The 25,784-nt window shown below is 35.9% G+C and overlaps 2 protein-coding genes across 9 annotated transcripts in view; one reads left to right on the top strand and one right to left on the bottom strand.

Moving 5' to 3' along the window:
* The first annotated feature begins 90 nt into the window (after positions 1–90).
* LOC121864911 (mitochondrial ribosome-associated GTPase 1-like) lies at positions 91–22,175 on the top strand. Of its 3 annotated transcripts, none has more exons than XM_042364095.1 (6): positions 91–684; positions 1,338–1,492; positions 1,982–2,077; positions 2,280–2,442; positions 8,129–8,259; positions 22,057–22,175. In XM_042364095.1, the coding sequence occupies exons 1-4, from the start codon at positions 109–111 to the stop codon at positions 2,440–2,442; spliced, it is 990 nt and encodes a 329-aa protein (XP_042220029.1). In that variant the 5' UTR covers positions 91–108; the 3' UTR covers positions 8,129–8,259; positions 22,057–22,175. The 3 variants fall into 3 exon arrangements, with proteins under 3 accessions (XP_042220029.1, XP_042220028.1, XP_042220027.1); XM_042364094.1 differs by lacking the exon at positions 22,057–22,175 and adding an exon at positions 21,255–21,363; XM_042364093.1 differs by lacking the exons at positions 8,129–8,259; positions 22,057–22,175 and having other exon boundaries at positions 2,280–7,046.
* Positions 9,274–25,784, bottom strand: part of LOC121864910 (ralA-binding protein 1-like) — a 33,624-nt gene continuing 17,113 nt past the window's right edge. For all 6 annotated transcript variants that reach the window (XM_042364091.1, XM_042364087.1, XM_042364092.1 and 3 more), the window contains 7 exons: positions 25,582–25,759; positions 25,062–25,192; positions 24,351–24,546; positions 23,071–23,854; positions 22,013–22,181; positions 21,272–21,389; positions 9,274–21,095 (listed from right to left, as the gene is read on the bottom strand). In XM_042364091.1, the coding sequence (XP_042220025.1) occupies positions 20,967–21,095; positions 21,272–21,389; positions 22,013–22,181; positions 23,071–23,854; positions 24,351–24,546; positions 25,062–25,192; positions 25,582–25,759 (1,705 nt within the window). In that variant the 3' untranslated portion in view covers positions 9,274–20,966. The remainder of the gene's footprint in view (positions 21,096–21,271; positions 21,390–22,012; positions 22,182–23,070; positions 23,855–24,350; positions 24,547–25,061; positions 25,193–25,581; positions 25,760–25,784) is intronic.

The raw sequence follows: 25,784 nt of genomic DNA, 5'->3' as shown, positions 1-25,784 counted from the left end.
GCTGGTGCATGTTGAAGGAAGAAGTGTTTGTCTCAGTAGTTGCATCAACCTCTCAGTATTTTGAAATACTGTACAGTGTTGTGAAGAGAACAAGAAAACGTTAAAGAAATGGCCGTTCCCGTTGTCAGACACGGGTTGCGAATGCGGAAATTTTTCAATATTAAGAATCAAGATGTGGCTCAGTGGTTTCCTGGACACATGGCCAAGGGGTTGAACCAAATGCAGCGGAAACTAAAAAGTGTGGACTGTATAATAGAGGTCCACGATGCCCGGATTCCAGTGTCGGGACGAAACTCTTTGTTTGAAAAAAGATTAGGCTTGTCGTCTCTCAAGCCTCATATTCTTATTCTAAACAAAATTGATCTTGCTGACTTGAGACACAGAAACAAGATTGAGAGTTATTATGAGAGTCAAGGAGTGAAGAACATCATTTTCGCCAACTGCAAGAAGCCTGACAGCCGGGGCATAAAGAGTATAATTCCCACAGTTTCCGAGTTGGTACAAAATGCAGAACGCTTCAACCGATCCGAGGAGAAGGAGTATCAGATGATGGTCATTGGCATACCTAATGTTGGAAAGTCATCACTAATCAATGCCCTGAGAGCTAAACATACAAGGAAGAGTAAAGCAACACAAGTGGGTGGACTTCCTGGTATAACAAGAAGTGTTCTGGAGAGGATAAAGGTAAGTTTCTTGATGATTATAGCGCGTATTTAAGTTGGTGTTCCTTGTGGGGGCATCAAATTCAGTGCCTCCAAAACACAGGCATTGGTTATTAGTCAGTCAGAAACAAATTAATTCACCACGTCTCTGTCGTTCCTTTGGTAATGTTACGATGATAAAATCGGTTGGCCTAAACATTCTTAGTATGATCGTGTGGCTTTGGTTAAATAAAATCTTAGTGTTGTCCCTGTAGTGAAGGGGTTAGTGCTATATAAGAAATTATATGGAAGTTCAACTAGATTATGTTACCTTGTGTCTATGGCAGCCAAGTATGAGATAATATTGTTCACCTCTCCAGAATTATTCAACCAGCAGTATGTAAGCTATCACTAATGGCTGTTGGGATAGTTAAGGTTTGTTCATGGGATAATAATGTATAAGGAACATAATGCCTGAACGTTAATCAAAATGTAGAGCAGTCTGTTGGGTTTAACTATTCACTAATTGGTGTATTTCAACTAAAAAGCATACACTGGCTTTTTGGGAGAGTCATTTGAGGGATCTGACACTTGTGGAACTCACAGTGAAAAAGTTGCTGCATGGAATGGAAGATTTGAATTATCTTCGGCTACCTCCTCATAAGTTGTAATGTTAAAATTTTTCTCTTCCTGCAGGTATGTCATCACCCTAAAGTTTATTTGCTTGATACCCCCGGTGTGCTGTCTCCAAGGATCCCTGATGTAGAGACTGGCCTCAAGTTAGCACTGGTCGCCACCATCAAGGACCATCTAGTTGGGGAGGATATCATGGCTGATTATCTCTTATACAGGTGAGGTGATGTTGTGTACATGTAGAAAGAAGTCCTGTACATGGATATAGTGTAAATGACTTGAATCTGAAACTCTCTTAGTCATAACATTGTGCCTTTTGGCTTCCTTGCTGTAAGATCTTTGTCGTGTTGGCTTCCACACGTTAATATTTCTCGGTGTAAATATATGATTGTAGAACATGTACTTTGGCCAAACCAGCAGTGTCTTCTAAGAATTATTTGGCGAATATTTCAAATTTCACTTCAAAGTCTAGCTGTTTTATATACTTATAGGTAACATTGACCATTGTCAGTCGATACTCATCATGTAGCTAATGCTTTTAACTGCCTGGCTGACTTATTGATTATTTTACCACAGCTCTTACTACTTCGCTGTGATCCTTCTCTAGTTAGGACGGATCACTAATAAGAGTCGTGAACATCAGAGTAGAATGAAGATGAAAGTCCCTAAATTATTAGACTAACATTCTTCCATTGTATCCTTTTCAGGTTAAATTCCCAAGGAAATCATTCTTATGTCAGTTACCTCGGGATAGATGAACCAACAGACACCATTCAGCAACTTCTGGTATCAGCGGCAATTAAGTAAGTGTTGGTGGTGTTTTATGTAATTCATTCTTAGTTTTATGCAGGAATTTTAGAATAATTCATGAAGTTATATTTCACCCTGAAGTACCTTAGTATAGAAAAGTTTATTTATATTCTCTAAGGCAGTTTTTGTTCTTGTGTTGAATGAAGAGCATGTACTGTAAATCATTTTTTAAGTAAGAATTATTCCCATTTCTAGAAACAACTGGATGGTGAAGATTCGTGACCACAGAGGTATTCAAACTGTCCCAAATATCATGCTGTCTGCAACTAAGTTTATCAAAGGCTTTAGAACAGGACAATTTGGAACATTGTTGCTGGATGATACACCTCTTATGCTGGAGAAAGAACGCAATAATTAGGTAGATGATCTATGAACGTGTTGTAGGGTTCTTTTGATAGTTAAATAATGGCCAGTGTGAGTGGAAGTTAGCAGTAAGGACGGCTGCCATCGTTAGTGGAAGTTAGCTGTAAAGCCGGCTGTCATCATTAGTGGAAGTTTCGTGTTCATTTGCATTCCGTTTTTCTGCATGTGGAGGGAGAACGAGGAGTCCTTAGCCGCCAATTAAGGGTGTAATCGAAGACCAGAAGTTACATTTTTGAAAAGGATGACTGATGTAAAGTGAAGTTAAATGGCAATCTTGTGCAGATAGACTTGATGCATGTAATGAGTGAGATCTGAAGTAGCATAACGGGACGTGGCTTTCCATTTGGAGGCAACAACTGATGGTGAGCTTATTCTTTGGCACGTCTAAACTAATACTTGCTACAGTGCATTAACCCTTATATCATCCTTCTTTCATTCTCTCTAAATGCACAACTACATTTTTATTAACCCCTTGTGTATGGGACCCCCACTGAACTGAATAAAATTGTCTGCAGTTAGTCAAATAAAATATAAAGATTACTTTATCCCAGTAGTGAAGGGGTTAATAAGCTGTTGTTGTGGTATCTTTCAGTCATTTTCTCTTTGCTTTGATTCTGTAGAACTTTTTACAATAGATCAGTTTACATTTTTCCTTTTCCCTCGCTATCATCTTGAATTTAATTTTTTGCAGACACATATTCGGGTTCATCTTCTTATTTGTTTATGACTTTGCTAGTGAAAGTAGCTCACCTGATTCTAGTGGATGGAAGTTTTGTTCGAATGTAGTTACCTGTACTTTATCTTCCTTTTAAGTTTCTTTTTTTCTTTAGTGTCACATTATGGGAACAAATGTTAACAGAACCCGTATCCTCTCATGGCAAATATTCTCAACGAGCTTAAGCATTGTCCCATATAGTCACCCGTAACTTTCACCTCAAGCAGTAGGCCAGCTAGTCATTCCTTACTCGTGCAACTCTCAGGTTACTTTGCCCTGTAGAAGATACAAATCTCAGATCTCTTTGTGATGTGTCTTTTTATTACTACACTGGTTACCTTAGACACAGGTAACCTCCTGTAGCAGTCCTCACCTTAGTTTCTCAGCTTCTACAATTGCCAGTCTTTGCCCTTGCTTTAGAATGTCTTAAATTTCATAGCTTTCACTGAATTTTTCTAATATGGCCTCCTATAATTATGATATTGTCCAGACACCTCTTGTGAATCTTATCTCAACTCTTGGACTAGCTCTCCTCACCTCCCATAAGTCTCAGGTTATTTTCATCTTTAAAAAAATGGGAAATTTCTTCACTTTACAAGTCTTTACTTTTTTTTTAAGAGAGGTTTTGTCAACTTTTAATAGATGTACTGTACATAGGTTATCTCCTGCAAGAGAACTATCCACATCAGGTAGACAATATATTCCTTGTATGGAGTATTGTATTTCTTTTATAATATCATTGACATTAGAGCTAGTTGTGTACCCTTAAGTAGGTATGAGATAAATGCTTAGGATTTATTTGAGTTTAATATTTAATTAAATTTCATCTTATCAGTTGATAGTTTTATATAGCAAAAGACAGCCTGAGTTTAACTTTATTTAATTTAATGTAAACTTGTAAAAGCTGTACTTAAGACAGGGTCACAAGCAGTCCCAGAGAGAGACATGTGATAGAGTATTAATTTATCTTTTACACCACTTGTCATATTACTAGCTTTTGGGTGGCAGGACTTTCATTTTCCAGTGTTAGTACAGTACAGGAGGAAACCAGAGTACCCAGAGAAAACCTACTATGTTTGGTAGGGTCACACTGGATAAAACCCTTCTCACATCCGACCTAGGGATTGAATTTGCGACAGTGACGAGAGGTAAGCATGCTACCGCTTTACCACCAACATTCCTCATTAGCTCTGTACCTCTCTGTGATTTCTGTAAGTAAGACACTACTGTACTATATAAGCCTCAAGCTAAATACTGTAGTAGATATGAGGTGAACCTACAAATATACATTAAACCCTTGATTTCCGCAGTTTACAAGTTCACGATTTCATTATGCCGCAATGCACCGATTGAGACCATAATTTAAAACTCCTCACCGGCCATATTCATGTATTCCAGGTGAAGTTGGGAGTTATGAGCAAAAAACTTAATGCTGTACAGTCATATTCATTAACTTTGTGTCAGGGAGTACTGTATTGTATTTGGTAACTCTCCATTGTATTGATATGTGACCAAACCAAACCACCAAGATTATTACCCCAAAGCCTCATCTTCATGTCAGGAATACAACCCACACAGAAATCAAGGGTTTACTGTATTAGAATGATACATCAACCTCGTTTTAAAATACCGGTATCCAAAAATATGAAGTACAGTACTGTATAGGTACAATACTTTATTTTCACTACTGATCATTACAATATCTTGACACCTATTCCTAGGGGACCATTTTCAACTAATATGGAAAATGAGATACTTTAGGTTGTTCCTTTGTGCATGGTATTATAAACCTTTTGATTGTTTTGCAATATTTGTCAGTATCTGCTTACTGTAATGTGATTATTCAGAGTACAGTACATGCAAAGAAGTACAAATAACTGAGTGGAACTGATCCTTCTAACACTGTCTTTTCTTTTGTACAGTATTTACCTGACTCCATCCCATCTCACTTATCTAGCTTCCTAACCTTGACCAACTCCCACAAAAGGTACATGAAGTGTTTATTTGATGTTTTTACCCAAAGTATCTCAAGATGGAGCATAAATGTACTGAACTATACATATGTGGTTGTATCTGTGAGTAATCGTGGGCAGGAAGAGTGGTCATCTTTGTTTCTATTTTTCGGAACCTGATGTAATAATTTATCTTGAGCTAATTGTATTTCTCCTCTTCTAGTTTAACGATTTATATCTCATTGTGTTGAATGAGAGAAAAATGTCACCTTGTTTCAGGAAATATTGTTAAACATCGACGCTATTGATGTGTGTCAGTATATTATTGTTTTATAATGTAGGTTTTTTCCAAAGTTACCATCGTGTCTTTTCAGCTGATGATTAATAAATAGATAGATACTAGAGTGTACTAGAGTATTTTGATTACAGAAAAGTTGGCAGATTTGTATTTGGTTGCAGTATTTTCATGAAATTTACATACCCGAACGCATAGAAAATGCGAGTATTTGTCTTTACTGTACAGGTGTAGCTTTTGGTTTTGTAAGTATTTCAGTGAAAGTCTTCATTGTGAAGAAGGGCAGTGGCAAAAATGCTTAAGGAAGAATCTGCACTGCACCTCTCCGGATGTAGAGGAGCAAAGGTAGTAAGGATGGATATACTGTGGGGCTTATTAGGTATGTGGTCTTTTCTTTTGCTAAATTAAGGTTGGCAACTTACACATCTGAGAGTTGTATGATCTGAATTTTATTTGTAAATCTTATACTGTATATCATTTCCAACAGTACAGTAAATTACACTCAACAGGTTTCTCTCTCTCTCTGACAAGCCCTTTCCTGATACAGTTGTAATTTAAGTTGTGTGTTAGAAGGGAGAACTTGATCACAGTGCAAGCATTTTCATGGTGTGTTTAATCGTCTGTTTTGGAAGCTAAATCCTATCTCCTGATGTGATATGATGGAGTTGAAAATATATAGGAAATTGTTTGCTGTGTATGAATTGTGTATTTATGGTTTTTAGGGCTGTGAAATTTGGTGGTTTTACTGTAAGTAAATCTTGCATTGTGCTCTTTGATGTTTGATAATTCTTCTACAGTATCATAATTATCAGTGATCAGGTAGACATCCCTGTGACTTAGCATGTTAGTTAGCTGTTGCTCACTAGACAATACTGTACAGTAGTTCTTGTTGTCAAGAGATTGTGATCAAATTTACAAGTGTGACTGATGAAAAATTTTGCACGTTTATATTATCTCACTTATATCTTAGCCAAGAACAACCTGTAGTTTAAATTATAAACTGCATATTAGTGTGAACATATTACCTGTACCTGTTGGTAGAAGTTTGGATTAGCCTTGTAGACAGTGCCATAGGAAGGCAGTGCAACACTTGGTGCTGTAGATGAAAGCATTCAATCAAAAACCTGTTCATGGTTCAGTGCTCATTATGTAATGTACATGTACTGTAGTATAAAATATATAGCAATATTGTCATGCAGTATAACACTTTTACAAGTGTAGTAATTAGATATTAAAGTGAAGTGTGTGATAAGACAGAAGACTGGTATCTGTGATGTTGACCTTACCGTAAGGCTGACCATGTTAAATTTCTCTCATGTGTGTCCATCCTTTTTTCATTTTTCAGGTATTTGAATAGTGTACCTCAGTCACTGTATTGGCTTAAGTTCTTGGAGGTGAGGATAAAATAGCCATCAGCACTATTGTATATACCTCCTGATCACTGATCTGCAATAATGCATATACCTGTACTTTACAATTAGGTTTGTTGCCTCAATTTTGTTTCTTATGTCTTTGAGTTGTAATACGTAATAGTAATACAGTTAACCCTCACTTTACGCGGTCCCACATTCCGCGTTTCCACGTTTACGCGGTGCCCTGCCGGAACCCAGGATGCTCACATTCCGCGGTGCGTGTACCCCTTTACGCGGAGAGCGGCTGGCGAGCCGCGCCATTTTTGGATCCAAACCTCCCGCCATCCGCCATGTTGTGTAAGCTGCGCGAACATGGTGCGCACAAGGTCGCCCAGTCATCAAAACATTACCAGTTCTTCACCCGCCACCCACCACAGCCGGCCCAAGTCAGTGATAGTGATAATTATGGTGAGGATATGGACTTATATGGACTTTGGGGAGTTTGACAAAGAGGCCCTGCAAGCCTCTGTGGTGGATAGTGATACAATTGATACAAGTGACACAGGTGAGGGCCAATAATCTGCCCTCTGCCTCGGAACCAACCGCCCATCCCCGTGTGCCCAGCCATTTTTTCTACTAATGTAAGTGTTAAAAACCTAATATTATTGATATTTCTCTTAATTATTAATTGTGTGTGCATACCATCATAAAGTTAAGATAATATTTTTACTACAACATAGTTGTGTGTCGTCAAAAAGTGGAGTTTGGGGATCGGCCCGGACTCCATTTCAATTAATCCCATATGTTATGTTATTCACTTTACGCGGGACCCTCCGGATTACATTAACCGCGTAAAGTGAGGGTTAACTGTAATTACTCTTGGCTTACCATCTATTAAGTCTAGATTTAATTAATCACATCAACATCTGTGTTAGAAATGGTGTCCTTATCATTGATCAAGTTAAAGTTTATGTCTATGTCGTTGTGAAGGTAGTTAAGGCCAGCTGTGCAACGAGTCAGCATCAACTGTGATTAACGTGAATGCAACTGGTGTCGTGTGAGTCTTCAAGAGACAACAATATCCATCACTAATAGCTAAATATTTGCCAGTTTTTTGGAAGTACAGTAGTGGTTTATTAATATTTTGATTGTTACTTCTGGTGCTTTGTAAACATAATACAGTACAGTACTGTATCTATTTGAAGAAAGGTTAATATTAATGTGACCTTATTTTAAACAATTTCACAAGTAGGAAATATTTGCATCACTGCAATAATCAGTGCTGGTGTGATACTGTAACTCATTTTTGTCATTTCTCCTGATCTCATTCAAATAAATGTTTTCAAATGTTTTTGTCTTTGTTATAGTGCTATAAAATTCTCATCATGTGGATGCATCACGAACCCTCCACCAAGAAGTACACTTTTAGAGTACATTACATCATACCCTGCAGTTGGTGGAAGGATCAAAACACATGTTCTACAGACACCTACAGATGGTGAGTACCTTTATGAGTGACGTCACCCATCCCCACCACACCAGGTTCACTTGTGAAGGGTGTGGCTGGTCATCAATTTTGTTCAAAATCTCGGTATACTGTAGGTACTCTTGATTAAGGATCTCTTGTCCACACTTCAATATCTTGATTATTACTTGTCCAAATGACAATATGAAATTTTTATTTACTTTTACAATGCTAATTATTCACCACTTATTGGTTTTCAAGGTCACTTTTTGGTGCTTGTGTATTATTCTGGATGTACTCAAGTAGTTAGGCACATTAAATTTTAGTTCTGAGAGAAAAAGTATTTTTGGCCAAAAATCCTGTAAGGCATAAGACTTACAATTTTGGCCAAAAAATAGATTTTGTTCAAAATCTCAGTATAAGTACTCCTGAACATGCTGATTAAGACTCTGTTAACCAAAATTTGATATCTGCATTATTACTTATTCAAATGACTTGCAAAAATAATTAAAATTTTCCAAAACTCATTTGAACAAGTAATAATCCAGATATCAAATTTTGGTCAACAGAGCCTTAATCAGCATGTTCAGGAGTACTTATACTGAGATTTTGAACAAAATCTATTTTTTGGCCAAAATTGTAAGTCTTATGCCTTACAGGATTTTTGGCCAAAAAATAGATTTTGTTCAAAATCTCAGTACAGGTACTCCTGAACATGCTGATTAAGGCTCTGTTGACCAAAATTTGATATCTGAATTATTACTTGTTCAAATGAGTCTTGGAAAATTTCATTACTTTTGCAACGCCAATTACTCGCCACTTATGAGTTTTCAATGTCACTTTGGTGCTTGTGTGTTATTCTAGATGTATTTAAGTTGTTAGACACTTTAAATTTCAGTTCTGAGAGAAAGTACTTTGGGCCTAAAATTCTGCCATAATCTTGATCTCAGCCAAGGGGTGAAGGACAAGCTGTTGGGGAGACTTCCTATATTCACTATAGCAACAGGAGCTATGACATTGGACTCGGATTAGAATTAAAACAAAAAATTAATGGAATGTAGAACTTTTATTATTGTTTCTTCATTTCAAGCAACAGATCAGACTTTGAGAGAAAATCAACAAGTTACAAGGCACAAAACCTAGGACGACAGTTTCATGCGTACACCCCACCACACTCAACACGTGGTATAAAGCTAGCACCAATATGCTCAACTACTCCAACCTTACTCTTAACTACCATTACATCACTTTCCAGGAATTGTGGTCCAAATTGGGTAATAACAGGCCATAAAAAGAAACACACTAATACAATTAATAAAATCCTTATATGATGTCTACTTACAGTACATCAAAATACAAACACTTCTGTCACCTAAACCACAATACATCATATTTTCTGGTAACCCAAATTACAGTTTCTTAACACCATGACACAAAGTTAAAGTGAATACAGTATATAATTCTCCTAATGTCCAAATTATTTAACCAGAAGGAAATGTTTTATGGCTCTCGGAATAAATGATAAAAGCCTAAATTTGGAACAATAATGTTAATTTTTCAACATGGCTAAATGCTAACAAACACAATTATATTTGTGTGTGTGTTTGTGTGATTAGTACAGTACAGTACTTGTTCTCATACAAGATCAACAATAACTGGCTATTACACCATTATTTATATTTCAAGGTAGAGCATAGATCCTCTTAGTACATATGTGATGTGTGGTGGCATAGTGGTTATTGTTCTGGGTTGGCAGTCCATTGGTCCCATGTTTAAACTCTCAAGAAGGAGATAATGTGTGATCAATATCCTGTGTGAACCAATACTGTACTGTACTAGTGTCATAAACATGTCCCCACAGCTCCTGTTTCAATCTGTGTGAAATGAGATACCAGGTCAAAGTGGATGAGACTGTCCCACACAAACCTAGTTTGAACACTGTCAGGGTGCACTGTCCTATGTTCCTTCCCTAGCCCATCACCTTTGACTTGTTAACCCTTAAATTTGCATTAATGCCCTCCTAATCACATGCAGATGTATTCATATCAGTTCTTGGACAACTACAAGTATATTATGTATACATAAACACCTGGATTAACTATACAGGGTACTGATTCCAGATTTTGTACCAACTACAAAGGTTCTTGTCGGACACAAAAGATGTAAATGTTAGTGTGCTTGTAAATTAATATGATTTTATAACAAACATTTATTTTATTTCTACAAATGCTTTTCTGTTAATTCTTATGTAATGTACTGTTTTCTAACAATCAACACTAAAAAAAATAAAGTTAAAATTCTTGGAAGATCATATTAGATGGACTGAGCAAGTTACAATATTCAAAAGGTTACAAAATTTTGACATGTGTTTTAGTTAGTAAAAGATGGCCAAGAAGTATTTTAAAAAAGGCAAGATAATTCAGAGGAATCGGAAACAGTGGCCCTCTGGTTCAAAATACATGTTCAGTCTTATAAAAGGAACTACTGTCTTGGAGTATGTCCAGAGCAATGCTAAAACATGTTTTCCATTTCAAAATCTCCAAATAGTCTCTGAGGAACAATCAAATCCATTTTGGTCAAACCTTGCCCAATTAGCTTGGTATGAAAAAAGACTAAGATAACTGATAATTATCAGTAAAGTAAATGTTATACAGTGAACATGGGTCCCATGGGCCTGACAGATGGTTAAGGGCTGGGCAGATACAGCACACTAGATACTAAGCTTCAGTATACTGTATAAGTAGGCAGACTGACCAGCACTGCTTCTAATAGACTTTACTTTCACATTTGTAAAGTTAGGTTCCCAATTACAACTGAGGGAGCACCAGGCATGAACCCACAGCCCATAAGACATGAAGTGAGTGCTGTTTCCACTTGGCTGTCTTACTATGTAATACAGTACTATACACCTTTGTTGAACTGGACTGATTGGAGGTATGGATTTTGCAAATTTCTGAACTTTTAAGTACAGTACAGGCATTTGATTTCAACCATTTAATGAGCATTTATAGCTAGTGTTGAATCATTGTTCCAAAAAACATGAACAACAATTACAATAATATTACATTAAAACTTATACTAGCTAGCCAGCTTAAACCCCAAAGTGTAGCGAGTGAAGTGGATGTCAACACAGTTTAGCTGAATCAACACTGCTTGTATGCTCATGCACTCACTCTGGTCTTTTACCACTACCACTAGATAGAGGGAGCACAACACACACACAAGAGAAAAACAGATGGTACATTATCACTACACAGTCAATGTTGACCAACTGTCAACAATGGACTGGCTCAGGCATATAGCATCCCCCAGGGCAAAGCTGTAGCTCAAATGAATATGTGACATTTACATGTGGCAACCCACTACACCAGATCATCACTTGTTCTATTGCATCAGCAAATTCTACCAATTTCCAATTTTTCATAGAATACTACAGATAGAGTTCAGTTTATCCATATTTTCCAGTTTAGTAGAGCACAGTACAGTTCAACAAGGGTTTACCATATATATCTTCCATGGAGAATTATCTTGGGATACCTGACCAACTCCATTATAATGAACATACCTACATTCTACAAATTTTAGTCCACTTTTGACATTGAGCTTCCGGTGATCAAGAATTGATTATATCATAACAGGCAAAGAAATATCATGGTGAATTCCCTGACAACGTTAAAACTTTTACTTGAAAATGATTTTGATGATATTTTCATAAGTACATTACCTAAGGTACACGTCCAGTAACTAGATCAAGGAATATAATAAAGTTAATTACTCTCCACATCTTACATCGTCCAATTGTAGGCTTGTTTCCCCCAACATACTACACTTACATTTGCAACTGATAAAAACTGATCTAATCAACAACCATGATTTCTGACTTGTTTACCCACTGCCTGATATTGATGTTAAGTTTAAAACTGGTTCCACTGGTGTAATACATCTGCACAAGTGACGTGATTTTACTGTAATGTTTTTGTATATAAGTAAAGTATGAGGCTGTTTAGATTTTGTAAATCATTCTAGACAGTAACGTTCATACTATTCTAATAACGTAAATTTACCACTGAAATTTAAATAGAAAATTGGTTTTCATGGAATAATTGGGTAACTTGCCACAATTGTACAGCAGTGTTATGAAAAACATCAACTTCCGGGTGAAACAAGATAAAACTGGACAAGAATAACATACCACATACAGTACAGTACCAGTTTAACACAAGTACCTATCAGGGCATAATAATAGATGGTGTGAGATACACTAATTGTAAATAACAAAAAATAACTAATTCAGTCTGAATAAAAGAACATTTTCCTGCACAAAAAAAGGTCAGAACATGGCCTAATAATGGTACTGTACACTACTGTACTGTACTGTGGTGTACTGTACTGTACTGAATACTATAATGGCACAGTTAAAATAGCAGTGATTTTGATTAATTTTGAAATGTTGTACAGTACACAGTTAAAACAATGTATGGTAGCTATGTTCAAGTATTACATTGGAAATTGATAAAAAAAAACTTAAGATGGTGGCAGGACACTGAGAGTCAGGTAAACAATAGCCATAAAATGTTGACAATGAATGATAAGTTATTCTGAATCACTAGGTAAAATATTTTCAGTGCATAAACAACTTGCTTTAACCAAAAATAAATAAACAGAAATCTGCTATTTTAAAGATGAAAATACAATTTGACAAATACAATAACCTCACTGCCTTGAAAATATGTGCCAGATTTGATTAAAATATACCTGCAGCCAGTCTACCATTTTGAATGAGATCCAAAAAATATATCACGTGCATAATCTTCTTACCGTCCTTAATATACTGATACATCCCAACTTATGAAATATCTCTTCCTACTTAGTAATAATCCACGTAAACACAAAGTTCCAATGAACATATTGAAGTAAACATGGATGAAAAGTAATCCTTAGTAAGCCCTCCCCCCATTATAGGTAGGGTGCTGGATGATCGGTGAAACAGAGGTCAAGTTGTCATTGTCAGTCAGTCAGGTTAGGTGTGAGAGTTGAGATGCTCATATAACAAGATTCCTAAAAAAATATCAAGTTTCAGAAGCCAATATAGCTGTCCCATGCAGCCACAAGGCATCTGACATAATATGGCCCCACACTCGGTCCTTCTAACTTTACGGTTGCCGTCTTATAAAACTAAGTAAACAGCATATGTTTTATTCACAGCTTAAAGTCTGTGACTCATTGTCTACTGGAAATTAAAAATTGACTTAAGAGGAATGAAAGTTAAACAGTGTAGTACATTATGGTGTAGTACAGTACGTACTGTATAAAATAAACTGAATGGAGCTTACGTCTATGCGAGGTTTTCTCCTTCCACCTTCACTGTCTAACAACTATTATAATGTACATGCATGAATAAGGGGCTGTTATATAATATTAAACTCATTTTCTAATACTCATGCTCAGTAATGACCCATTAAGTATAATGAAAAAATTTTCAAGAAAGGAAGTGAATAAGTGCTGTTAATAGGAAGGCTTGGAGTACCTATGTGGTAATTATATGAGCAACATTATTGTATTGCTATAATGATAAATGAATAACTTGAGTAATACAGTATGCCAGTACAGGTAGATTGACATAATATACATGAAACATGTGCTTAATGTACAGGGTATATGATTTTTAAGAACATGAATCATGAAATGGATCAGTCTTTTAATCTCAAATGGTTAGTGACATTATCATACAACCAATGAGATTTTAAATATGATTCAACATTGGTGATCAGAATATACAATATTTATAAAACTTGGTAAAAATATATATGTGTGTGTGAGCGTGCATATATATATATATATATATACATACACTATACTATATATATTTATTTTTTTCCAATTTTCCACATTTTGTGGCTGGGCAGACTGCATACAGTGATACATAAAAGAAAGCTATTGAAAATGGATTTCACAATAACTTCAACATTACAACGTTTCTGCTAATTTCAATGAACCTAATCCTTGTTGACTTCTGTTTATGTAATATTCTTCTTCAGTCAAGAAGGGTTTGCTTCGGTCACCTTAATCAATATACAGTACAGTATGTCTACAATAATCTAATATATTTTCTATATTAAACAGCAAGGTGGCTCTCACCTCCTCCTACCTATCAACTATTTCATCCATATTACTGAACCTTTTGCCTTCCATATGGCACTGAATTACAGAAATTTTCATTGTTTATACACATTTGGATGGCTATTTCAAGTTGATGCAATTGCTTTTACTAGTAAAAGTTTAATTAGCTTACATAACCAGACAAATTAGCATTAATGTTTCAATATTTTGTGGTACTGAAATTGTGTAACCCCAAAAAGTTTGCAACTAATCCTCACAAACATATAACCCAATAAGTATGAAAATGAAACAATTATAGATAAATACAATTCCCTCCCTCAGTCTCAAGATAAAAGAAAAGCTGATAACCTCTGTCAGAAAGGGCAAGTACAGTACTACTTTCGTGTACATGAAATATATAATCCATGGACACATGAATGAATCTCATGCTCATTCTTTACATGCCCTATGAACAGACACTGGCCTTAACCATCTCCCAGTGAACCCATTTAATATTCTTCTAAGGTCTGCTGTCCTGAAGAGTTCTTTCTTCAAGCAGGCTGGCTCTCCCCCCCATTACACCATCCTACATTTGAACGTCACATTTACTTTACAATAAAACACTGCACCTATCCACATCAACTGCTTAGTTCAGTATTAACAATATTAATTATGGATCATGATTGTAAACATCTGTGACCTAAAGCCTTTGTCTACATGTGGTGTCTGAAGTCTGCACGTATAATAATGGACTTAATATTGGTGTGAGACTACAGGTACAGTATCCCTAAATCTTCTTCTAAATACAGTACACAGTTGATAATACATAATCCGCATGATCTAGTGTTCCTCACCAAAGATGACTGAGAACAACCATCATACCATCCAGACTGTATGTATACTACACATCCAGTATGTATGTACAGTAAAATGTTCCCCCAAATTAAGAGTTAATTCATAAAAGATTCTTATTCACCTGGTTATTATAATTATTTGGATATGAGATCTGGTGATTCATTATTTCATGACATGATAATAATAATGAAGATGACATTAAATATAAGACCTTGCCATACACTGGCCTGTTTTAAGTACAGTACTGTACTGTGGTTTAGGCAACTAACTCCTTATAAACTGGATCAAATATATCAAAAATTAGTTTACACCACACATTGTTTCAAAAATATATATTTTTTGTAATACAGTACAGTTTATCCATTACAAACAAGACTAGCATTAAACTTGGACACTTGAGGCACACTTATAAAATTTACCTTTAATACAAAACAAGCTCCTGAAAAACTCCGGCATAGATGCAAAATAGTTAATAGGAACAAAAATGAGACAATTTCCTCAGAAGTAAGAGATCTAAGTAAAGGAACACAGCCTCCCCTGACTACCCTCATCTGCAACTTGACCTACAGCCTGGACTACACAAGATGACGACAGTACTGTACTTGAAACACAAGTAAGAGGTCTGTGTGTAAGTACAGTATAAATATAGTATATCTACAGTATTAGAGAATAGAAATACACCGTACAGGTATATATATATATATATATATATATATATATATATATATATATATATATATATATATATATATATATATATATATATATATATATATATATATATATATATTATATATATATATATATATATATATATATATTGATGATGTGTTTTTCATCGTGCAAACGTAATAATATGGACAGTTTACTTTAGCATTCCATACACCGAGGAATAGTAATAATAAAAACAAAGCTGAAGTAGTACGTAAAATGGGCTGAGAAGTTCATCATCAACTACTGTTCATCAAATGCCAACCTTTCCTAACACGTCTGGGTTAGGGGTTCAGAAAACTACAATAATATGTAACAAATGAAAGGTATGGCAGCGTTACTGTATGCACAAACCATTAACCTCTGGAGAAGGATAAAAAGTACAGAAAACTTTTATGTATTATACTTAGTATTCGAATAGGAAAGATTTTGGATAAAGTTAATGAATCCGTTTAAATTTCTACTTAATCTTGATGAATCTTCCACTTAATATAAACAGGAGTTGAGAGATCAAGAGACAATCATGATAAATATCTTTCGCTGTGAAGAAATTATATTATACTGTACAAGGGATTTCTGTTGATTAATGTGCTGTACCACACACACAGACACACACAAGGCTTAGCTAACAATAATATACCTCCCTTAATGTCGTCTACAAGTGATGTACCTCAAGTATCCAAAGATAATTCAAATCTCTCTTGATACGAGTCATATTTATGGTTAATATTTGAGACTTGCATCATATATATGGAAAAAACCATTTCCCACACAGCCTGCCAAGAATATATGAATAACTGCCTTTCTTCCTTGTTTTATATTTTCAAAGGCAGATCCAACATCCACGTATACTGATGACCTTATTGTTTAGCCTTCAGTTGCTAACCCTGCAGTTCCTAATGATAACAGGAGCTATATAATAAATTCATAACAACAATTAATGTATGGCATATTCACATTACCAAGAGAATAATACAAGTAGTTCTTTCACAGCAGTTCTGGACTAGATCAGCCTTCAGTACTCCCTCTTGACTGGGACGTCAATGATGAGGATTACTGTACTCTCCCATGCTCTCCAAAAGGGAGGAGCATTTTGTCACAGCTTTACAGTCCATTTGTTTACAGTATTCGTAAGTTTATCCATCTCATAATTCGTGTCCATTCTATAATTTCTGAACCAGTGTAGGGTTTTTAATGATCGTTTACATCAGGGTTAATGTCAACAAACTACTCCCAGGTCCAAATTATGAAGATAAAAAATCATAAGATGGGGTCAAAGTCAAACAGGGGCACAGTATTTTCATGTTAGGAAGCAGCAGTCATCAGTCTTAACAATTTTCTTGTCCAAGTACTATAAGTCAAACTACCCCTTAACACACATACAGTTCAATGAGGATGGTACACCAAATACAGTAGTATCTTTACTACTTTGTGTTAGACAAAAAAGACAACAGACGAAGAATTTTGATAACCCTACCGAGACAAGAGGAGTCACAGTGTTCATTTTGAAATTTATCAGCTTGTGTGTATAGAGACCCACCTTTTGATTATAAATGAGAGACTTTCGGTTTATAAATAAAAAGATTTCTTCATATCTTCCCAGATGACAAACCCAATCCAGAGATGACTGAAAGCTTTGAATTAAATTATTGTTTCCACCAATCCATCAACACATACAACACATGCAAACCATAACAGTGTAAGTACAAGTACTGTATAATTTATACAGAGTATGCAAGTTAAAAGAGCTATAATAATGATAATATAAATATAAATAATAATACAAATATTCCTCTATTTACAAAAGGGATACATTCCCAAAATAGCTGATGGGTACAGTACCAAAATCTCATTAAATTCAGGGGGAAAACTAGCGATGTGTTCCGGACAATCTTCTATCCTAACGATATGCAAAATTTCACTTAGAATAATACAATATTGTAATAAGGATAGAGTGATATAAAGCACAGAAATAATAAAACAATAATTTAGTTAGGAAAAACAATAACGGACCAAAACATGGTGACAAACGTGCACATTGACTGAAGTAGAGACGTGAGGCGATGTGATGTTGCAATTCCTCCATACAGTACTATACTGGGCTTTTACATTTCACTGCCTTTACCATTACGTACTCATTCTTGATGTACACTCGAGGGTATAACAGTAGTTTCACCACTTTGTTTAATCTTATCTGCATCACTTACAAAACAGACTGACTCTTCTCTTTACTGTAATAACTACTGAAGATGATCTCCTTTTGGTACTTACTGTATAATGGAGAGAATGAGCATAAACAATAATCAATGAAACAGGTGATGTTATACTGCTGTACTAATGGATCAATTATGACCCAAAAACTGAATATCATAAATAAGAAAATTGCTTGTGTATATAAAAAAAGCAATCCACAATTTATCCCTTTCATTAACGTGAAATTTCAGATACCGAAGTTCGTAAATAGAGGAATACGTACCATTAATAATAACATGATTTATAATACAGGGAAAACACTTCAACAGTTGATGTACAAATTCAACATATACAGTACAGTATATATATGAAACTTATACATGTTCAAACCTCAATTTTGATACAAAACAAAGAATTAGAGTATACAAAATGATAACTGTAACTAGGCATTACCAAACACGATACAGTATAGGAGGGAAGTGCTACCATATGGCCTTGAGTGCAACATCATTACCTCTGCAGGAGTATAAAGCAAACTGACAAGTACATAGAGTACAGTACATTATACAGACCTCAGTGTTAGATGTGAGGTGTATATTCTGACAAATGGGAGTTAAATATGAATACTGTACAGTAGGTGGAAATGTACTACTGTACTGTTACACTGATTATATATTTTCAAGTGAAGATGAAAGATATTCTGCACTATTCATCTCTGGCTTACATATATAATTTTATGAGACTCAGCTTTTTATACAGGTATGTACTAAATTTACAACTCCCCCCCTCTAAAAAAAAGAACAAGAATAATTCCTCTTAAACATAACTAGCGTGGACTAGGACAGCAAATATGATGTGAAGTAATTTGAGTAAGAACTAGTCTTCTTCATACTACTGTAAATATAAGTCTTACATGTGAATAACCACTTGGAAGAACACATGTACAAAAACAACAACTGATGCAGTAGGTAAAATGCTTCCATCATTCTGCGTTCTTTTTTCACTAGATTACTTGAAAAATAATTAAATATGTACCGTAGAAGCCAATTTCAAGTGATAATTAATTAAATAAGCCACAGTACATCTGCTTCAGAAGAGATAATTAATATATGTTTGTTTACGTTCGACTGGGCACATGCTAATCCCTCGGAGGCTGGACGAGTAGGTGCTACATTTCCCGTCCATTTGTTCCATCCAGAAAATATTCACCAAAGTCTGTATATCCAAATCATATTTTTGCTCATCATACACGACCACACAATAGTTGTAATCAAGACCTGTATAAGAGTAACACAAAAGAGTATTGTATATAATAACTAAAAAGAGTATTTTAGACACCATGTCTCCAGTGAACCAAACTTTGCATGCAAGCTACGTCGTCACTGTCCCGCTGAGGTAAATCGGCATTACCATAACGTATAACCATTACTCGGATACATTATAAATATATTCTATTTGACTCTGGCCTGTGCAAAAGTAGTAACAATTGGTAAACTTAACACATTTTTACAGACTAACATTTTGGAACGATCTGAATATTATCTCAACAGGCAAGAGATGCTTGTTTTTAGCAGTTTTTCTGGCAACTGTTGTGGCATTTATTGCATCATATCATAAATGCTGAGGAAGATTCACCATTATTTCTATTATAAACCATGTCTTTTATAACTCTGACTTCTGACAAAGGATAGTTTGCCTGAGATAACATAACTAATTGCTAAGAAGTGATACGGTACGACTTCCACCTTGATATAAATAAAGTCAAGCTAGGGAATATTTATCTTTGCTATGTAGAAAATTGTATAAAACTCTTTGTAAATTTTCTTGTGCAATATATTCGGTCCCTAACATTTCTTACCCATTTAAATTGAATATAAGACGTACCTACATTAGGAATTTATAGACCAACTCCTAAAAAATATCTACTCAGACATAGGAATATTATTTGACTGGCTATTTGGCACTTCCCATGTACTGTAGAGTTACCGACTGACTTCTCTAGTCAGTCAGGACTCTTGCTGTCAAAAATCTCATTAAAATACAGAGCAAGTTGACATTGTTTCTAAGTCATATATAATTTCTTCTTAAAAATACAATGAAGGACATATTGAGATGCAGATCATAACTGTGTAAGACAAAGTACCAGTACTCCAACAAGATTTTTTCCTGCCTTATGTTAGCCACCTATCTGCTCTGATATACACATTCTTAACACACACAACTAAAGCAACTTCAGCCTTACAATCAGACCATCTTATTCAATATTGGAATATAGTTGGAGAAAAAAATCGGTAAGCAATATCCTTCTTTTTTTTTAAATAAGATTGGACTGGTGCATGTAGTGACTATTATGACCAAAATCCTGTCTTCCTCACACTAAAGGTAAAGTATGAGTGTTGAGAATTAGTGAAGAGGCAAGTTAGATCTGTTTAACTCAAATTATATGTGTGTTGGGGATAGTCTATTAGTAGGTAGTTTTTTCTTCCATTGTAGAAAATGTACAAAACCAATGTGTATTTTGATATGGGCAGATATAGATTTGATTTTCAGTTGCATTCAGACTTAATATTGTTACTGAGTGAATGTGGTTATCTGAAAATGATATATGAAAAATTTACATTATGTCATGAAAATACATACATACATACAGACAGACAACCTCAGAACAAGACTTATTAAGACAGCTGTGAAGTGTCGTGGGACTTATGCACCAGTTTATTACCTATCATTACAAAAGATATTCTTAAGACATGAACTTGTTGAGTAATACTTACAATTTATCATCTGCAAGTTCAGGTAATGGAGACTCTATCCTAATAACAGCCATGACGTACTCCCACCTTGTGGCAATGAAATATCACAATGGTGGGAAGCAATGCAAGCTAGCAGACTGGTGCTATGGGGGAGTGATGAGGGAAACACTTCCAATGTGCCTGTTGAAGCTGCACACGAAGATGCACCACTGCTTCTCGCTCCTCCTGTATACGCCGTGTGAGGGCAAAGTTTTCCTCCTGAGCAGATAACACAGTGAAAATTATTAAAAGCAGTACTGCACAACTCTTTTAAAAGGATATCTTTCTACCTAGTGTTATGAATTAAATAACTAGTGTTATGTCAAATTATAAAAACACAATTTTATACAATATTGAACTGTACTGTATTCACTACAGGAAAACAACTACAGTACCTGAAGGGAAGCATTGATCTTGGTGACGGAAGACAGTTGACTCTGCATCTCTTCCTCGGTGTCGCTCTCCCCGTCACTCTCACTACCCTCACTCTCACTGCTGTCGTACGAGTAGGTCCTGGCGGGTATTACAAAAAAATATAAATTAGGATGAACGAACACACAAATATAAGCACGTACACATACTAAAACCCCTTCACAAAGCTGATGGCAACAGTTACCACAGACTTGAACATTCCTCTATATATTCTAAGTATCCACACTCCAGATACAAAGATAGTTGTGAGATTGGTAAAAATGAATTGCTGATACGAGGTACAGTACTGACAGCCACCAAATGACCACCAATATAAAATAAATTAACTCCCGACTTATATTGTTTTACGTCCTCAAAAAGGCTTTATAGTTGAGTAAAACATTGCGGGGGATGAGAGGGGGTTGTACATATACACCAAGTTACACAAACCAATTTAGAATCGGTATAACTGAGAACAATTTACTAAAAATCTCTGACAATTGTTTCAAGATTAAGTCACACATAAAGATAACATTCAAGTGATGTAATACTTCTACATGAATAAGTTAATGTTTACCTGCTCAGTGTGGTGTATAGGAAGAGCTCCAAGTATCACTAGAGTCTTCAACTTAAAGACATGAAACTTCGAAGTGTCTCAACTGCTCAATATAAAATAATCTGTTGACCCGCACCTTGCAAAACAATGTCATGTACTTCAACTTTACCTATAACCATACAAGGTCTGCATCTCCTGTATTTCTTCCCTCAGTCTGGTGATCTCGGCCCGCTCTGCCTGCAGTTTACGCATCAGATCGTGGTTCATGGACAAGAGTTCCTCGTGGTGTGCCTGAACTATGGCCTCTTGAGTTAACAGAGCCAAGTACTCATTGTCACCTGCAAGCACCACCAATATTTTAACCAGCTACATTTTAACATTCAACTTTTAAGTTCATATGGTAAATATATATACAATAGTGTATCTATAGCTCACACCTTGAAACTTCCATTGGTCAGAGAGTAGAAAATCTGACAAAACCTTTCAAGTCATATACACCTCAGACATGATCAAAGTATAACTGGCTATAGTTGGCAGAGTGAGACCAGCCAACACCCAAGCACACACAACATTACTTAAGATATTAATTATGTTCCTGGAGTCTTTCTTGAAATGTATTTGTCATAATGTATTTGTTTTACTCAACATAATATTGTATATATTCTGTTGTAAGTCTCAATTACATAAAGGGACTGGAAAATACAAAAGTTGAAAAAGTGAAGTTTAATGTTCTTGCTATACAGTATTTAATTATGAGCACAGTTATTCTCCTACATCTCATCTCAGTCCCCAATACCTGTGTAACAGATGGCAAGTAAATGTAGGTCAAATAATTATACATTTATTATTTTACCACTGTTTGTATATGTATGTGTGTCTGTGTGCACATGGACACCGACTATAGTGGAACAAGTCATTTACTTAGTTTTAAACCCTAATACTGTTCATGTAAGTTGTCACCAGTTTGTTTACATGAAGAAGCTGAAATATAAAGATGTGAAAAAGAAAGTTTCATCTACAAACATACTTAAAGAGACCAGTACAGTTATGTAAAAATGGAAATGCAATAAGCAATAATATTTTGAGCAACATGCAAGACTGTGAGGAGCTTGAGAATGAGTGGCAGACCATCAAGTTAGTATTCTTCTATGTGCTTTAACACCCCAGAAAACCCTAACACAAGAGACACCAAGACACCTAAATTCTTGAACACATAAATGCACCAACCTTTGGCTCTTGAATCATCCAAACTTCTGCTCTCTCTCAGGGGAACTTTATCTACAGTTAATCTTTTCATTTCTGGCCTCTGATTAAGCAATACCTGAGAGTGATCAAGTCGAGGAGCACCTGAGTGAGTGTGTTCTTCCACTACCCCACTGCCTCCCCCAACCTGGATTACAGTTATGTGTCCGTGTTGTTCTTCGTCTCTGAGATTCATTTTCGGTTCCTGAAAAGCACTTTCCGCCTCTTCCACAACTTCCACACTGCCACTGTCATCCGTAACAACTGGAACTGGGACACACTTCTCAGTAGACTGTTCTCTGTTGTCACTGTGTAAGGCCTGAGCCATCTTATTTCTTTCAGTTCGTGCCGACACCGGTTTAGGCAGAGCCGGGATCGTTGTGGGTGGCTGTGTAGGAGGAAGAGGTACCGTTGTGGTTGTTACATGAGATCCATCTTTACTACTGTCATCATTACCTTGTTTGTCATTCTCATTACCTGTACTACTTTCAGACTCTACACTCACACTCACTACCGTCACATTGTTTTCTGATCTCGATGTTTTTCTAGAGTGTCCGCTACTGTTTTCACTCTCACTACCGTGCTTGGAGTCATCAGACGCAGCTTCTTTAGAGGATATATCTTCTCTCTCCATGTCTGTGTCCTTCTGGGAATCTTCTGAGGTAGACTCTTTCTCAAATTCAACTGATAATTCACCCTTTCTTCCTTCACCATTCCTTCCCCTTTGTTTCTCCTCTTCTTCTCTTCTCTGCGCTGATCTTAGTTTTCTCTGTTGAAAATAAGAGGCTGTGAATAGGAATACATCAAAAGAAAGGAAAAATACAAAATCCTTAGTGACAGAACAATGTCTCCCAAATGCAAAAGTAAATACTGTATGTCACTTATATTTATGGACAGTCAGACCATAAATTACTTTCACCTCTTCATGTTGAACAATACTGTAAAACAAACCAGTGAAAACTTCATACCTGTACATAGTTCTCACATCTGGGTGCTTTCCTTGTAATGGCAATATGTGGAGCTACCAGGTACACTATTCCTGTCACTTTTCATAAAGCAATTTCCTTTTCTGTGTCCAGTAATCCTATGTTTCAAAATATGATTAGAATATTTTGAAAAACATGGATAAGGGAAATAACAGCGCAAACACGTTTACCAACCCTACCAAGACGACAGGTGAAGTAATGCTTTAGTAGTTTGAAATCCATCGAACTAACGAGGTAAAAATAATTCATGGTGTGACTGTACACAAGATGCACAAGTACCTTCAGAAGGGTGACTATTCTCTGAGCTTCCCACAGTCTCTCCTCTTTCTTCCTGGACACATTTCCTCGAGCTACTTGAGCGTGAAGATAACCTAAAAGTGACTCCTGCTTCATCATCTCATCTTCTATCTCCGCCACTGACCTAAGCTGGTCGACTGTTCGTTCTCCGCCGGTACTTCGGATGGGAGGGACATATCTGGCGGTGCAACAACAAATTAATCAATACAGAAGTACAGAATACACAAAGCATAAAAATAATTGGCATTGAAATATTGTAGAAAAAGTACACACTACAGTATACCTGAACTAGATAAGATTTGAGCAAATTCATGTTTAATGAAATAGGTCTTGAAGCTATAAATAAAGATAAACCAGCAACAGTTGTATGGGGTGAACAGCTACAGTGTTGGCTGATATGAGAGAAGGTTGCTGCCAAAATTTACACCTCAGTTTATAAATTGGGGTTTGGATTGAATGTATTTTTGGTTGAAATATATCTCGGCTTTTAATATGGGATCCTATGGGAAAGTGGGTCCTGTATAATGAAAATTCACCAAATAAACACCTTTTCAAGAACACAATTTGCTACTTAATTGAGACATTACTTTACATCAATTACAGTTTCAAATCCACAGAACACTAATAAGAAATAGCATGCTGGTAATTACATGTTATACAGTATATAAAAAAATGACTAAAATATTGCCTTACCTTTTGATTACTACATTACCAAAGAGATAAGGATGATTTAAGAACAGAACGTTGAGGACACGATGAGAGATCTGCATTGTTGGAGAGAGTACAATGCTGACATTTTGGTAATTCATCTTTGTATCTCTCTCCTGAGGGGAAAACAAACAAAAAACAACATAAATAACAGCACTCAAGTTAGCTGAGATAACACATGGTCAAAAATATTCTATACAGAGATATGCCTCAATTATTCTAAGCTTTATTCCTGTTTCAAATATAAGAAACTTTCTTAAGATGGTTTGTGCATCTGTCATAACTGATACAGAGATAAAATGCAAAAAGAATAATGGTCTTGGGATAATAGAAAGAGCTCAAGAGGGAGAGAGGGAGGGAACACAAGAAGCAAAGGGGTGATTTTATAGGTTGAGCTGAAGGGTTCTGTCAAGGCCGACCCACACATAGGGAGTTCCAAGGACCAAGGCATCAAAAACTCTAAGAATAAAAATATTTCTCCATCACTAAGGACTGACTGACTGACCCGTGCAATGATATGACCCATGTGTTTGAACATGTACTGAACAAGTAGTCTGTTGGCTGTGGGCAGTCTGTCAATCAGCTGTCTCATCGCCTCTGCTCGCTCTGCTGGATTAGGAATCATCGCAACGTCTTCAAAATGTGGCATCATGTCTACTGTTAGCACCGGTTCTGGTAATTCCCTGCAAAGAATATGAATAATGTAAT

Source organism: Homarus americanus, unplaced genomic scaffold, assembly GCF_018991925.1.
Source record: "Homarus americanus isolate GMGI-L3 unplaced genomic scaffold, GMGI_Hamer_2.0 scaffold2539, whole genome shotgun sequence".
In the NCBI taxonomy this organism is placed as follows: Eukaryota; Metazoa; Arthropoda; class Malacostraca; order Decapoda; family Nephropidae; genus Homarus; species Homarus americanus.
This window is presented reverse-complemented; position numbering and strand designations above follow the sequence as displayed.